This window comes from Polistes dominula, unplaced genomic scaffold, assembly GCF_049000335.1.
Source record: "Polistes dominula isolate Pdom_NZ unplaced genomic scaffold, Pdom_raw_medaka contig_82, whole genome shotgun sequence".
Classification (NCBI taxonomy): domain Eukaryota; kingdom Metazoa; phylum Arthropoda; class Insecta; order Hymenoptera; family Vespidae; genus Polistes; species Polistes dominula.
This window is the reverse complement of record NW_028301046.1, coordinates 3,051,198-3,067,356: the sequence shown is the minus strand read 5'-3', so window position 1 is coordinate 3,067,356 and position 16,159 is coordinate 3,051,198. Positions and strand designations below refer to the sequence as shown.

At 34.8% G+C, this 16,159-nt stretch overlaps 1 protein-coding gene across 1 annotated transcript in view; it reads left to right on the top strand.

Moving 5' to 3' along the window:
* The window catches only part of LOC107074642 (protein groucho), a 51,664-nt gene that overhangs the window by 28,777 nt on the left and 6,728 nt on the right, over positions 1 to 16,159 (top strand). Inside the window, exons 4-7 of the mRNA XM_015336273.2 lie at positions 3,279 to 3,323; positions 7,389 to 7,526; positions 11,124 to 11,409; positions 14,123 to 14,148. Of these exons, the coding sequence (XP_015191759.2) occupies positions 3,279 to 3,323; positions 7,389 to 7,526; positions 11,124 to 11,409; positions 14,123 to 14,148 (495 nt within the window). The remainder of the gene's footprint in view (positions 1 to 3,278; positions 3,324 to 7,388; positions 7,527 to 11,123; positions 11,410 to 14,122; positions 14,149 to 16,159) is intronic.

Here is a 16,159-nt window from a genome sequence, read left to right as displayed (position 1 = left end):
GGAGGAAGAAGAAGAAGAAGAAGAAGAAGAAGTATGGTAGAGAAGGGTGTCCATTCTCGTCCACCCTTCTCTTCATTTACCACCCTCCTTCATCCTCTCTCTCTCTCTCTCTCTCTCCCTCTCTCTCTCCATCTTGTTTTTCTTGTTCGTCTCTCTCTCTCTCTCTCTCTCCCTTCTCTTGAGCATGAACGTTGTACGGACTTAATTGGCGCGCGGAGGCGACTAGTTTAAACACGATTAATCAAGCGGACGAGCCGACACGACGACCAGGAGTTGGAGGAGGATGAAGAAGATGAGGTGGAAATGTAGTTGGTGGAGTAGTAGTAATAGTAGTAGTAGTAGTAGTAGTTAAAGGAAGTCTACGTTCGGCGCAGAGATTTATCGACGCGAACCACGAACGAGAATTCTCTGCTCTTTCATCCTCTCTCTCTCTCTCTCTCTCTCTTTTTCCTTCTAACAGTCTACCGAACACGTTGTCTCTCATAATTCGACTTATTGCAAATCGTGCTATGGCACCCATCCCACTTCCTTCATATTATACACACTCACACAGACACACACATACACGCGTAGAAATTTCTATATAATTTCAAAGGCCGATCAACGTTCTTCTCGACACCTTGCCCATCGATAATTATTAATTAATTACACCCGATACCTAGTTAACGATCCCTTTCATTTTTTTTCTTCGTCTTTTTTTTTCTTTTCTTTTCTTATTAGTCGTTCGACAAGAAAGGTCGACGAAGATGATTCTTCACGCCTACGAGATCCGTCAAAGTCGTTAATCGATACTCTGCTGCAATTGGAAAAGGTTGGAGGTTCTCATTTTCTTTTTTTTTTCTTTTTATTAGATCTCAACTATCTTCGTTTAGTTAGCTCGTCGTTGTCCTCCTCCTCTTTCTCTCTCTAACTTCTCTTTCATTTCTTCCTCCTCCTTCGTTTCCTCCTCCTCCGTTTCCTCTTAGATTCTCTCGCGAGAGAAATAACTTACTTACGACGCAATTAATTCGTCCGTGTAATTACCGGGCTAATGGCCCGTAAGATTAAGAATCTGTAAGCCGAGTACTCGAGAACGTGCACTGCACGCGTTTTGCTACTTCCTTCCTTTTCCTTCCTTCTTTCCTTCCTTCCTTCCTTTCTAGTTCTTTTCTTTCTTTCTATCATAGACATATAATATATAGCAAGGTTGCTGAAATCGTACCTCCTAAGAAAAAACAAAGCGTATATATATATAAAACGTGTAATTTAATATATGAAGAAGACATTTTTTTATATTTTTCATAATTGTATTTAACATCGATTGGATTTCATTTATTTCAATGAAGACAAAATATTTTTATACGTTATTACATGAGATTAATAAAATTTCATAAATGAATATTAAGTCTTTGGGGGAGGGGGAGGGGGGTACATTTGACGAGTGAGACTCGTCATCTGAATTTAAGAAGCTTGTATACAATTATATATTTATTTATATTTTTTAATTTATATTTTTTTATTATTATTATTAATTATATTAATTTTTATATAATTTTAATATATTATTTTAATATTTATTTTTTAAATATATTATATTTATTTAATATAAATTATATATATATTTTAATTATTTATATTATAATTTATTTATTTTTATATATTAATTTATATTTATATCGTCAATGTAAATATATTCCCAAATAAAATGTATATTACTTTTGCATATTATTTCAAATAGTAACAAATTAAATATATAAATATATTTAATAATAAAAATCTTCAAATAATTAAGTACCTAAGAAATTAATTTAGGAAATGTATTAACAAAAAAAAAAGAAATTGATTGCACTAACCAATATTGTTAATTTAAAATTGTATCAAAACGTTAAGAATTACTATTTGACCAAACGTCAGTGGTACAATTGGAGCATACTTTTATTCAACCTTTATCCTCCTACTTTTCTTTATGCACTACCTGATAATTTATTGCGATTAAAGTATAATTAATAACACGTTATTACGTAAACGATGCAACTAGGTATAGTATTAGTCTTCTACTTTGTTACTATTATAACTACTACTAATATCATCCAACTATCTTGTTTCTCTGTGACTAATGATTTCCTTGTACGGACTCGGTCGAGTTCATACACGCAAAAGAAGAAAAAGAAAAAAAAAAGAAAAAGAAGAAGAAGCAGAAGAAGACTCGTATAAGGAAAATTATTCTTTTTCGATAATAAGAAACCTTTCGAGGCTTGGGGTAGATCTAGAAAACGATGTTAAATTGGTACCAGTGTTGTTTTGTTACTAACTTGTTATAGTTAGCTTGCTCTGCTAATGCTTGCCGTGTTAAACGGTTCAGAAAAAGACTGAGACAGAGAGATGAAGAAGAAATGAGGAGAAAGTTAAACAAGGACAACCGCAAAAACCACTACTGCCAGTAATTGTGGTAGTGTTGGGTGATGATAGTGTTGATGGTGGTGGTGTTGGTGGTGTTGGTGGTGGTGGTGGTGGTTCTGAGATTATTCTTGTTGTTTTGTGCAATTACATTTCGTACAGTTAAAAAAGAAAGTCATTCGATTCGAAGGACGTTCTCTTCGTTAAATACAAAATCATTTAATAAATTATTCGCGTTATCTAATTTTGTACTTGACAATACTTACGATCATTTCAATTGGAATTAAATATGAAAATGTGTCGCACGTTTGTACATGAAAAAAATCAATTACTAACTAGATTTGAAATCTTCGAAGTATATATATATATATATTAGCTCGTAACTAGCCACAGAGTGAGAGTGAGAGAGAGAGAGAGAAAGAGGATATCTCTTCTCGCTTTCTAATTAAGTCGTGAACGTAGTGCCGTTTACCAAATACGTAGCGAATGAGAAACGTAGTCAGGTAATACTACTTGCTGCTTACATACACATTGCCATCGTACGCGCGAATAAATATGTAAATACATAGAGAAACGAATAAACGAGACACGAGTCGTCCTATCAATTTACATGAGAGAGAAAAAAAAGAAAGAGAGAGAGAGAGAGAGAGAGAGAGAGAGATACTAAGAAGAGAGTGTAATTAGAGTCGAGAAACGTCTCGAATTCTCTTCAAAATTAAAATTCATTCAACGTGGTTTTTTTTGCTTTTTTTTTTTTTTTTTTGCTTTGTATGTGTGTAATTCTTCTATTTCTATCTTTTTCATTATTTTCTTTCTTGCAATTTTTGTAGAATAAAAAGATAAACTTGTTGTATCTATATATATATATATTTTATTTTTATTTTGTATTTTGTTTGTTACAGTATTACGAGATGTCGTACGGACTCAACGTCGAGATGCACAAACAGGTAAATAATCTTTGCCATTCGAAATTATTAAAGATTTTTTTTTTTTATAATATCGTAAAGTAAAACGTAAGTGGTATATATTGCATATATATATATATATATATATAATAACGTAACGTGATACGATAAACGTGTCTTGTTTGAAACAATGTCGTTGTGATTTGTTTATAGGTAAAAATACGTAAAGTTTAATAAAAATAATGAATAAAAATATATGTATACATAAATAAATAATAAATAAAAAATAATATTATCTTTATTTTATATTTAATTATTTTATCTTTTTATTATTATTTATTATTATATTAGGTCATTAAATATGAAATGTCAGATTTAGAGATGAAAATAATCCGAGTAATCAGACATTTCATAATTAATAACTTAATATTAATTAATATTATATTATATTATATTTATTGTATTTATATTTAAATTTTTTATATAAAAAAATAATATATTATCTTTATTTTATTATTATTATTATTATTATTTATTATATTTATATTTTGATTTTTTTTCTGACATCTCTCCATTTTTAACTTAATTACTATGTTTCATAAATATAATATAATTCCACTTTTTTTTTGTCATTTATACAAATGAATAAAAAAAAAAAAAAAAATGAAAGAAAAAGAAAAAGAAAAAGAAAAAGAAAATTAAATTTATGACATATTACGTTAACATTTTGAGAAGGAATAAGTAAAGATTGGTCATCAAGCGTTTATCGTACCGTTTGTATATACATATGTATTTATATACTTATTATACGTTCATGCAATATCCTCTTTTTTCTTCTTTTTTTTTTTTTTTTTATTTATCGTCTCATTCCACTTCCTTCTCTTTATCACGATCCTCCTCCTCCTTCTTCTCCTCCTCCTCCTCCACCTTCATGGTTTCCTCTTTCGAGTGGAGTTTTATTTTCCGACTGCGTTACTCGCGCTAGAGGAGATGTCGCGCGTCGTCGATTCTCGCATGTGTTTGCCAAAGTCATTAAGGTGAGATAAGTTTGCTCCGAGTATATACCGGCGAATAAACATTTGCCGCGATGACTCGACGACACGAGTAACGATTTAAACGAAAGAAAAAGAAAAAGAAGAAGAACGAACGAACGAACGAACGTACCAACGAAACGAAACGAAACGAACGTTGGAATTGTCGATGGGAATGAACAAGAATATTCCTTTCTTCTTCCATTTGTTTTTTATTATTATTATTATTATTATTTTTATTACCTTGTTTTCCTTTTTTTTTTTTTTTTTTCTTATTACAAAGTACGATGGCTTCTCTCAATTCTAACGCCTACGATGATGAAGTATTTTTATTTTATTTTTATTTTTTTTTCATATACATTGATATTTTCTTTTTTCATACTTCGTTCGATCCACTCTTATACAAATTATGCAAAGAGAGAGAGAGAGAGAGAGAGAGAGAGAGAAAAAAAACATGAACATTTTTTAAGTAACCAGTTTTGCCGATCTTTTCTGTAAACACGTTTCATTTTATACGTGTATTGCATACACTTATTATACAAATAATACTATTGAACTGAAGTATTGACGCAGACTACATTTTCTAAGTAACGTTTATTTAAATTCTTTTTTTTTTTTTTTTTTTTTTAAAGTATATCTTTAAGTTGAAAGTTTAATAAGCACGAAATATATATAGTCGATTATTTAGCTATATAATTTTTAATTATAAAACGTCAAGTGTTTTATTGTAACACATTATCGTCGGGAATATCGTGAGCTTGACTCACACGTGTAATGGGCGAAAATGAGCGAAATATGAAAGCAGTACACTTTTTAGAAAACATGTTATATCTTCACATTTAATAGTAGGATTTCAAAGATCAATAGTATTTCGAAGATGTACAAAACTTAAAATCAATGCTTATCAAAATCAATCAACTGAATTTATCCTACTATGTAAGCACGAAACTTGCAGTGTCAAAATAGCACATTTCATCAAATTATTAGTTTTTCTTAAAAATTAATAAATAATTTAGGACTAAACACTGGTCAGACTTTACAAAAAAAAAAAAAAGAAACAACCAAAAACATCATACCTGCTAAAACATTAGTGACAATGAAAAAAAAAAAACACAAGCATTAGTAAGTGTTCTACTGAAACTTAGCTTACGTTCTGCATAAAACGTATTAATACGTGACCCGCCGATAGTGTGTTAATATACTTTTTATTATTTTATACGTAAACATAATTACTGTGATTTATAATATGTCTATTAAAACTTTTCAACTCGAGATGATTTATTTAAAAAAAAAAATATAAAATTAAATAAAGATTCGTACTTTGAAAGCAAATAGAACGATTTTTCGAATAAAATGTATCATTCATCAATATTTTATTTACTATATATATATAATACTCGAAATCTGATTATGTCCACCCACGTATTATTTGATTCTTATTAAATGTTTTGCCGTACTTTATTTCGACAGTTTTATCTTTAATCTCTTTTCATTACTCGTCGTTCAATTCAGAGTTCTCTCCTTTCTCGTTTGGTTTCATTTCTGCGGCGTTGGCACGAGTTTAGCTGAGATTAAAATAGAAGAAAGCGTAACCTCTCTCTCTTTTTTCTTCTTCTTTTTCGTCTAACATAAGTTTGTCCTTTCAAGCTTTCAAAATACGAGCACTCTTGACTCCAAGGAAACTCCGAATCACTTTACCTTTTTTTCCTGTCTCTTTTTCTTTTTCCTTTCCTTGGCTCTTAAAAACGATATTTAAGCTACATAAAAGTTCGATGACACGTCTTTTAAGATCTCTTAACCTTCTATAACCCAAATTTTTTTCTTTTTTTTTGTTACATCTTTCAAACGAAATATATCTTTATATCTTATTTGGAATTTTACCATTAACACGTTAAGTGCGGCGCCAGTCCCTGAGGACAGCCGGCGCCGGTCCCTTGGGACCAGCACCTTACTTTTCGTTTGGCCACCGTCGATCTTTGGGACCGATAGTATTAAAGTTAAAAAATAAATATAGTCAAATGTAGTTTCAATGAAATTTATTAACCCTTTGCACTTAAGTAGTGCCGAATTAACGCCTGGCAGATTTAAGTGGCAACTCGAGCGGCGCTGATACGGCGCCCAGTGGCTGATTTGTAATCAAATTTGATAGTAACAAAAATAAACAAGATTGAAAAATGTAGTTATAAGTTAGATCGATCGGTGATATGATAGAAAATTTAGAAATGCAATTAATGTTTATCAATTAATTTCCTATTGAAAAATGTAACATTTGGAAACATCGGTTTTTTTTTAAGTATATAACTAATTGAATATAGATATAGATTTAATAAATGAATATCGATTGTCAGATCGAAGAATAGAGTCTTTTAAAGAACAATTTTAAGAGATTTTATAAAAACGTTTTTCACGTGTACATACACACATATATGTAAATATTACATATAGATATTTCTTTGTGTAACACAGTGTATATACACATATATGTATATATATGAAAGAAGAGCTATCGTTTGCAGCCATCGAGCATCGTATAATGGCGAAAAATGGAAGAAGAGGATACAGAGAGAGAGAGTGTGTGTGTGTGTGTGTGAGAGAGAGAGATAGAGAGAGAGAGAAAAGCATTACGCTTTCTCGCTAAGCCACGATGTTTTTTTTTTATTTTATACCGTCTGCACTATAATACGTATAAGTGCTTTATAATTTCTATAAAAGCTCACACAAAGCGTGGAACGCGATACATTCTTCTTCTTCTTCCTCTTCCTCAACTTCCCCTCCCCCTCTTTCCTCTCTCCTTTCATCCCGTCATTCTACCAACCCTATTTCACTCATCACCCTGTCTCTCTCCTTCTCTTTCCCTTTCTGGTTGTCTTTACTCAACGATTGCATTTTCTCTCTCAAACTCAAAAAAAAAAAGAATTTCAAAATCTGTCATCTTCCTTCTTTTTTTTTTTTAAATTCATTTTTCTACTTGCTCATGGTGTTTAGAAGCGTCTCTATCCATCGTTAACGATAATGGACGAATTTAATTGCAATGTTGATTATATTTTGATTTTTGATTTGATTTTTGATTTCACAGACCGAGATATCGAAGAGACTGAGCGCCATTATTGCTCAGATGTTGCCGTATCTTTCTCAGGAACATCAACAACAAGTTGCTACGGCTGTTGATAGGGCGAAACAAGTTACAATGGGGGAACTCAATTCTATAATTGGGGTAAGTTAGATTTTCATTTTTTAAATAATTAATTCATCTATTTATTCGTATAGCACAATAATTATTTCAACGATATTCTTATCATTGACGAATAAATATTTTATTGCGACTAACAAATGTTTCATTAATTATTCATTGAGTTTGATTTTAATATCTTTTAAAAAACGAAGAAAAATTCGCGACATTTTTTACCTTATTCGTTTATCATTTATCTTTATCGATTATAATGACACAAATCTTTCTTAAGGTGTGGGTAGAATGGGGTTAATCTCTTTTATGTTAATTACAAATATATTATTCGTTTAATATTTACATTTATCACGGTTAACAGACAGAATTTTTGTAAATTTAATAATACTTTTGCAATCTTACACCCACGTGTGTCGTATTTTATTTCATTTAACACAATAAACGTTTAATAAAAAAAAATAAAAAAAAACATTGGAATATAATATTCTCACAAATGATAAATTGTTAAATCGAAAATATCGAAGACAATTATTATTAATATAAATTATTAAAAAAAACAAAAGTTAACAAACTAACGAAGTCTTTAAGTCAACGGTTATTTCATTCATACTTCTATAGAAGTCAGAGAAGGTAACATGCATTTTGGTCGGGATATGATAAGCACGCTCACTCGTTGGAAATTGGCATGCGACCGTGGTGACCCGTCGCGTGTAATTGAGTTCCAAGTTGGTACTAAACCCCTCATCCCTTCCTTCACCCTAACCCTTATCCTTCCCTCTCTCTCTCTCTCTCTCTCTATCTCTTCGCGTGCATGACTCGAATAATTTTCCAGTCGCCCGATAGCAAATCCTAAACGAACGTGTACAGAAATCAACCTCGGTTGGTCTACGTCAAGTATATCGAGAATTGACTTCAATTATTTCTTCAAATGAAACTGATTCTCTAACAGAAAGCAAGAGAGAGAGAGAGAGAGAGAAAAGAGAGAGAAGAAAACACAAACAATTCACATATTATAAAATAAATAAAGTAAATAAAAGAAATTATCATCATTTGTTAAAGTTGATCGAGAAAGGATAGAAATTCCAATAAGCAATAGTAATTTTATTACATCATAAAAAACGAATAATAAACGTAAAAGATAGGTTCGAGAGAAGATGGCCACCTTCATCGTTTGAGGAAAAGAAAGAAAAAAAAAGGCAGAAGGGGGAAAGGAAGGTAAAAAAACGATCTTGTGGTTCTCAGTAATCAGGTGTTGTATATTGGTAGTAACCTACGAAAGAACAGAATGAGAGAGAATGAGATAGGGAGAGATAGAGACGGAGACGAAAGGGAATAGAGGGTAAAGGAGGGTTAGGGGGGGTGAGTTTGAAAGGGGAGACGCGTTCTGGAGGCGATGAGGGCAAATAGACAGAAGCGCCAACCCTCCATGAATATGTATTACTCGGTAAACAGGGCTTGAATCAATATTTCGTTTAATAATACTGCACACTGAACGCATCAGCCCTTCGAACTCCCTTCCCTTCCCTATCCCCTTATCCCCTTTCTATCTATCCCTCTCTATCTATCATTTTCTCTGTCTGTTTGTGCCTGTCTCTGTCGATTGAACTGTCTCCCTCGTACACACATGCATTTACGTTCATGCTCGCTCACACTCGCTCATGTAGAACCCCCTCTAACACACACGGCTTTTTGTCACGTTTACCTCGATGCGTTTAAGCCGCACAGGTAAGGAGGGGTGATAGTCTCACCTCTCTCTCTCTCTCTTTCTCTTTAGGCCTTTAATCATCCTTACTTTCAATCCAGACGCACAGAACCCCACTCTTCTTTTGTAGTTCTTCTTTTTGAAGGGATTTTTTCTTGCCATCTTTTTCATTATTTCGATTTGTCACAATTTTAGTCATAAACGTTTGTTCAGACGATTCTTAAACGTGAAAATGTCGTTTGGGATTCTAATTACCTTTCTAACCAATTCGAATTTGGTATTCGAATTCAAATTAACAGCTGACGAAACTGGAGGGATGGAGAAGTTGTACGTGTCATTTAAATTATGGAAGAACAAAGTTCCGATTTTTTTTTTTATTTTCATATTATCGCAAGGATTAAACTTGCAAAGGGAAAGAAAAGCGGAAATAAAGATAGGATAATGAAGTGGCACGTGATGAATCCGGACGCAAAGCCGAGGTAGAAAGGTAGCTTCGGTGAGAAAGAGGAGAAGAAGGAGGAAGAGGAGGAGGAGGAGGGGCTTTTCTGGAGGGTTACAGGAAACTCGAGTCGGTGTGGCCCTTAAACCGGAAGTCGAGTGGCCGGGGGGCAAATTGCACGGTACTTCCTCACGTACGTGCCGGTAGCGGGCCGCAAATACGTCCCCGGAGAGATAAACGTTGGCTGGTCTTGGCACCGACGGGGGAATCTATGTATATATATATACGTATACATAGATAGATATATATATATATATATATACCTACGTGACCTTCTCCTGGCGACTCATTCCAAGCAAGGAAGGAACCTACATAGAGAAGGCAATCCGCAGCCCTTCGGGGCGAGTTCACTGGGCGGAGACGGGGAAATAACTATCGCACACAATCGGCGCGTAGCCCGAGAGGGATTATTTCGTATAATCCACCCCTAGTGCTGGCAAACCCCTCAGGCTCTTCTCTCCCCTTGTCTCTCTGTCTCTCTCTCTTTGCACACCCCTAAGTGCCTAAAGTGAAATCCACGATAAGCACGATTCGCACGCGTAACGAGTTTATCGGGATTCCCCCTACCCTTCCCTTTTCACGTTTACGTCTCGACACACGCACACTATCTTACATTAAATTATACGTATATATATATATATATATATATATATATATATATATATATATATATATATACAAATGTCGCAATCCCTAGGGCTTGTCGAACGACCCTACTTCTCCTCTCCCTTCGTCGCTTCTATCGACTCTTCCTTTCCTTGCGCTTTCTATTTTCGAAACCTATTATCTAGAACACGATCAATATTCTTTCCTTCTCACTCTTTCTATAATACATGTAGCAGTTACATACTTGAATAATAGCCTTTTGTATCTCTTCTCTCTTTTTCTCTTTCTCTCTCTGTCTTTCTACTCGGTGCCTTCTCAAACGTACAATACTAGTTTAGCAACGTTTACGTTTCTACTTCGATAGGATGGGTAATATGAGAAAGGCGAAAACTTGTGGACAAATATACCCGTACCTGCCTGCTTTTTAGAGAAGGGTGGATAATAATGAGGGTAGGATTACTTTATTGACACGTCCATATAAATGTTCGTTTATTTAGGACATTAACCCCTATATGATAAATCACATATTGATTTCTCAATACAATTCTCTTATTTATCATCTATTGAGCAAATTTTAAACTCGAGTTGGTTCTCGTCTAATCTATCGTGGGTTTAAATTTACTGTTGGAAATTTTGTTACTTCTTTTTTCTTTTTCTATCGTAAACACTGTTGTCATCAGTTTGCAAGTCCTTGTAAGAACGTATGAAATGCATCGAAATAAAAAAAACATTGACATACATCGTATATACTTGAATACCAATACATAAAACATACATACGTTGTTCACGCTCGTTAAATATAATTATGTTTTCCTTGCAGACGTTGCAACAACAGAGGTCCGATATTCCACGTATATTGCAGCAAATACACGCTCAACAACTGCCAGGAGCGGCTATTGCTGCCCATCCAGGAATCTCGGGTCTTCCTGGATTAGGACCAACTGGTGGTCTTCCGGTACCAACTTCAACTTCCGCAACTTTACTCAGCCTTGGATTGACTCCGGGAACAGCAGCTACACCAGGAACAACTACTGCTCATCCTCTTTCGATGTTAGCTAAACCAGAGATTCATCGTGGCCAACCGGATGATCTTAAAAGCAACGGTGGTCAGTTTTTTAGATATCATCAAGGCGATTATATAGAACATCTATCAAATCTAGATTATTATATGCCTATCTCATATCCATCCGCAAGTATGTTCATATTTTTCTTTTTTATTTTCTTCTTCTTCTTTGTTTTTAATTATTATTTTTTTTTTTACAATTTTTTGTTTCCTTTGGGGGAATTTATTTTTGCACACGTCAGGGGAGGGGAGGGGGAGGGGCGGGGTTCGTGAGACAGAATTTATTTGTCGTTTGATTAAACGTGAAAATCGATTAGGACGAAAATTAAACGCGACTTATGTTAATTAGATGAGTGAAAAAGGTTTACATTCGTAGATAGAAATTATAGGAGTACGTATTACTCGTTTTAATAGCTTGGAATGAAGGACACGGTTTTTTTTGGTCATTTTAAAGAAGGTGGTGCAGTAATACCCACCCTTCGGTTAGCTAGCTATCCGCGAAATAGTCGAAAGATCGCGTGTGTGTTTCTTCCGTTTCTCCGCATAATGATTGTAAATGTGGGGCCTTGCCGCGTTGCGTTGAATTGCGTTGTTACATGCCTCGTGACCGATCACTCGGTACGTTCATTCGTCGTCGTTGTCGTCGTCGCGTATCGTTGTGTGGTGAGTTGTTGTCGAGCGAAAGTCTCGATGGGACATGATAATTCACGATGGTACCGTCACACGCGAACCTCTTATCGTAACATTGTCAAGAAAAGTATATGGAATTTATTCGGGTTATAGTTGTATGAATATATATACAGGGTGTACACTTAACACGCTTTCTTCTCTTTCTACTTTATTCAACGTATATTAGAAGAGTCATACTACACTTGTTGTAGAAGCACGAAAACAGTAAAAAGAAATTAATAAAAAAAAAAGGATATATATATATAGTGTATACATATTCATGCGTGATCTTTGACCATTTTTCTGTTCCAATGATCGTTATCGTAAAAAGCCGAGTTGATATAACCAAAGAACAATATGAAATGCCTTCGTGCCATTGTATATAATGTAAACGTCAGAAATTGGTGAAAAAGATAAGACACGATGTGCCCACCAACGGTAATTACGGGTTATGCATTCGACCTATGATGTTACGGAAGTATTCGAAACGAACACTTCCTTGAGATAATAAATGGCAAGAAATTACTTTGTACAATATGAAAGATCGTGAGATAGAGAAAGAAAGATAAGAACAAGAAAAAAAGATCATTTCCAACCAATTTCTTTCACTGTTTTCTCGTCACGTTTATTAAAAAAAAAAAAAAAAAAAAAATAGTAGGATCTGGGGGATGTATTTAGGAATGCCGCTTATAGGCGGTTGTAGTACTGAAAGGGCTGAACAATGAATCCTATATATATATATAAAAAAAAAAAAATTATTTGTAGTATAAATGTCATTATATAAATGTGCAATAATTATTCTTATTAAATTTAATCATCGATATATCAACTATAGAATGCATTTAAGATGACACCCTGTATATATTTATATAAATTAAAAAATAGAAATATTCAAAGATATTTCCATGGATTGTACCGATAGAAAAACGAAATTTTCTACTCTTTCATAGACGAAACTCGTTTGATCTTTGCGATACTCGACGCGTATGCACACACACACACACACACGCACTCACATACACATACACACACATATCATTTCCCGCGTTGAATGAAAAGCTTGCGTTCAGGCGTTGATAAAGGGGATGATGTGGGATAGTGTTGGTAGGCGTTGGTGGTGGTATGGTGGTGGTGGTGATGATGGTTGAAGGGGTTCGAGTAAAAGAGAGAGAGAGAGAGAGAGAGAGAGAGAGAGGGAAGAGAGGAAGAGGGAAAGAGAGGAGGGCAGGCATCGGAGGTGCAACGTGCATGACGTTAAAAAAAATATGTAGTGTCTAGGCGACGCAAAGAGAGTGCCAGGGGGTGTGAGGATGAGAAGGATGGAAGAGGTGTTGGTAAGAGGGGGGTTATTGGGTGGGGATGGGATAGAACAGGACGAGTTGGTTCGCTTGCCCGGAAATTTTCAAAGCGCTTTTCGGGTATCCGCTTTCGAGAGAGAGACGAAAGCGTGTTGCGTCACCCTGTTAGAGCGTACACCAGCGGTTTTCAGCGAAAAGCGCATAAATATGCATGAAGATCATTTATACGGGTGCCGTTTTCCCTCTCTCACCCTCTGCTCTTCCTCCTCCTCCTCCTCCTCCTCCCTTCCACCACATCTTTCTCTTTCTCTTTCTCTCTCTCTCTCTTTTTTTTTTTTTTTTTGGATTCCATAGACCTCTCGTGCACATCCCTTTCTATGTTATTAACATTTTATCGACGCGTTTCGCGCGTGTAGTAGGTATAACGTTTTCCGCTCACTGCCATTTTTTCCTTTTTTCTTTTTTTCTCTCGACTCTTTCCACGCTTCGTCGGACAAAGAGAAAAAATCGTTTTCGATGATTAAAAGAAAGAAAGAAAAAAAAAAGAGAGGAAAAAAGAAATGAAAAAGGATATAAAGTACAAGTGAGAGAGAGAGAGAGAGAGAGAAAGGGTGGTGGGGGTTAGATTAAATGCGAAAAATAATGATTTTTAAAATATATAAAAGAATTATTTGTACATGACCATATTGAACGTCGAGATTATTCTTATCCCATTGAAAAAAAAAAAAAAAAAAACAAAGAAAAAAAAGAGTCGGGCTAACGAGATATTTTTTTTTTATTCTGTTGCAGGTCTTAGCTCGACCGAGGAGAGACATGTGAGTAGGCGAACAATTTTAAACTCAAATTATAAAGAAAAATTATTCGATTTTTTTTTTTCGCATCTTAATTCCCTCGGAAGAGAGAAAGATTCATAAATGGAGTCACGCGAGCTATGCATTTTGCTATCAGAAAAATATATACTCTTTATGTATATTATTTAGAATATAACATATTCATTATATACATATATGTATGTATGTATGTATGTATGTATGTATGTAGTTAAACGATATTTTCTGTTTTATTTTTTTTTTAAATATATTTTTATTTTATTTTTTTTATTTTTTTCGAAAGCTCGTTCGTGCTGCAAGCGATTCTCGATTGTAACGAATTTCCCCATTATCTGCGTCGAATGTCGGCGCGATGAAAGGCGATAAAGCTGTGTTTTATTTTTTTTTTTTCTTTTTTGTTTTTTCTCTCTCGCGGTCGTAATCAACGCTCCGCGTTGAACGTTCGCCTCGGTTATTGCTGTTATTGCATCGTTTATATGCACGTAGCTACTTCGTACGTACCTAGTAGAGATACACATATGTACGCATGTATGTATGTGTACATGCGTGCGTCTAAATACATGGGTACAAATCTCGCGTCGAAATTTATAGCAACGCGATCTCGCGCATCGTTAAATATTTCTCATTCGGAGAGAACTGGCCGTATAAATTATTTATCGAAACGTCAAATTAATAATCCGATTAGCCGTGAAATCGTGGCAATTGGACTCGTTGATAGTCGGTGACGGAAGGGTGGTTGGGAATGCGTAAATGACAACGGGAATGATGACGGGGAAAGTATGAGGATGAAAATGAGAACGGTTTTTACTGTCAAAAATAGTATTTTTCGTTAAAAATGAAGATATGAGAAAGAAAAGGTTGGAGGACTTTTTAAAACTTCCCGTTTCCTGATTACTACTTGTCCAACGTAATTAGCATATTTTGGGTTCTCTTTGTAAGAAGAAAGAAAATGGGTACGCGAGGAGGGTGGAAAGAAAAGAATGAGAAGAAAGAAGAAAACAAAATGGAAAAGAAATAGTGCTTTTGTAAAAAAAAAGAGATGGAGATAGTTAGAGAGAGAGAAAGAGTGATAGCCAAGCAAGCATAAGGCACAAGCACAAGTACAAGTACAAGGCACAAGGTACAAGCACATAGTCAAGTCGTAAGTCAGAGAGAAGCGCGTGCAAGCGTACTCGAGCGTGGTGGTACTCAACGTAGCCTCGTGTATAACACGCAGATTACACGCGTGTAACTTTTCGTGCTCGCGAAGGGTGGTAGAAACGAACGAACGAACGAACGAACGAGCGAACCCAACGAACGAATACCCCGGCGTGCCGGCTGCTGCTTTGCGTATATACGCGCTCTCTACGGTGCAATTTATGTTTTCGACGGACGCTCGAGAGCCACGGAAAGTGGCCGTACAGAAAGAGAGAGAAAGAGAGAGAGAGAAAGTACATGGAGAAGAGTAGTAGTACTAACAGCGTGAGCAACCGCTGTGTTGTGTAGTAGTTGCTAGTAGCGTAGAGAATAGTGATGGTAGTAGGGGGGGGGGGTGAAGTTCAACTACTATATACGTTCTGGGATTAAGCACGAAAGTGAGAAAGAGAATGAGATAGAAAGAGAGAGAGAGAGAGAGAGAGAGAGAGAGAGAAAGAGAGAGAATGGGAAAACGTAACAGACGCATTTTCCACCTTTCTCCGTCACCGTAAAATTACCTGTCCGTTTTCACCTTGTCGAAATGAAATTACGAATTCAAATATGAATTTTAAGCGCACCTGGTAATCTCTTTGTTATTCTAAGAGAAGGAAAGAGAAACGTATAGAGAATGTGAAGCGTTAAATTTATGCTCGATATACATATCTTCCGTTCATCGGTACAAGTATGTGTGTGAGATTCTATGTATATATATATGTATAACACTCTCAACATACACGCAACATTTACTCATATATACATAATTTCCATGTTTCGATTCGATCGTTAATTTAATTCGGCCGAAGAATTAATTATCCTAGCA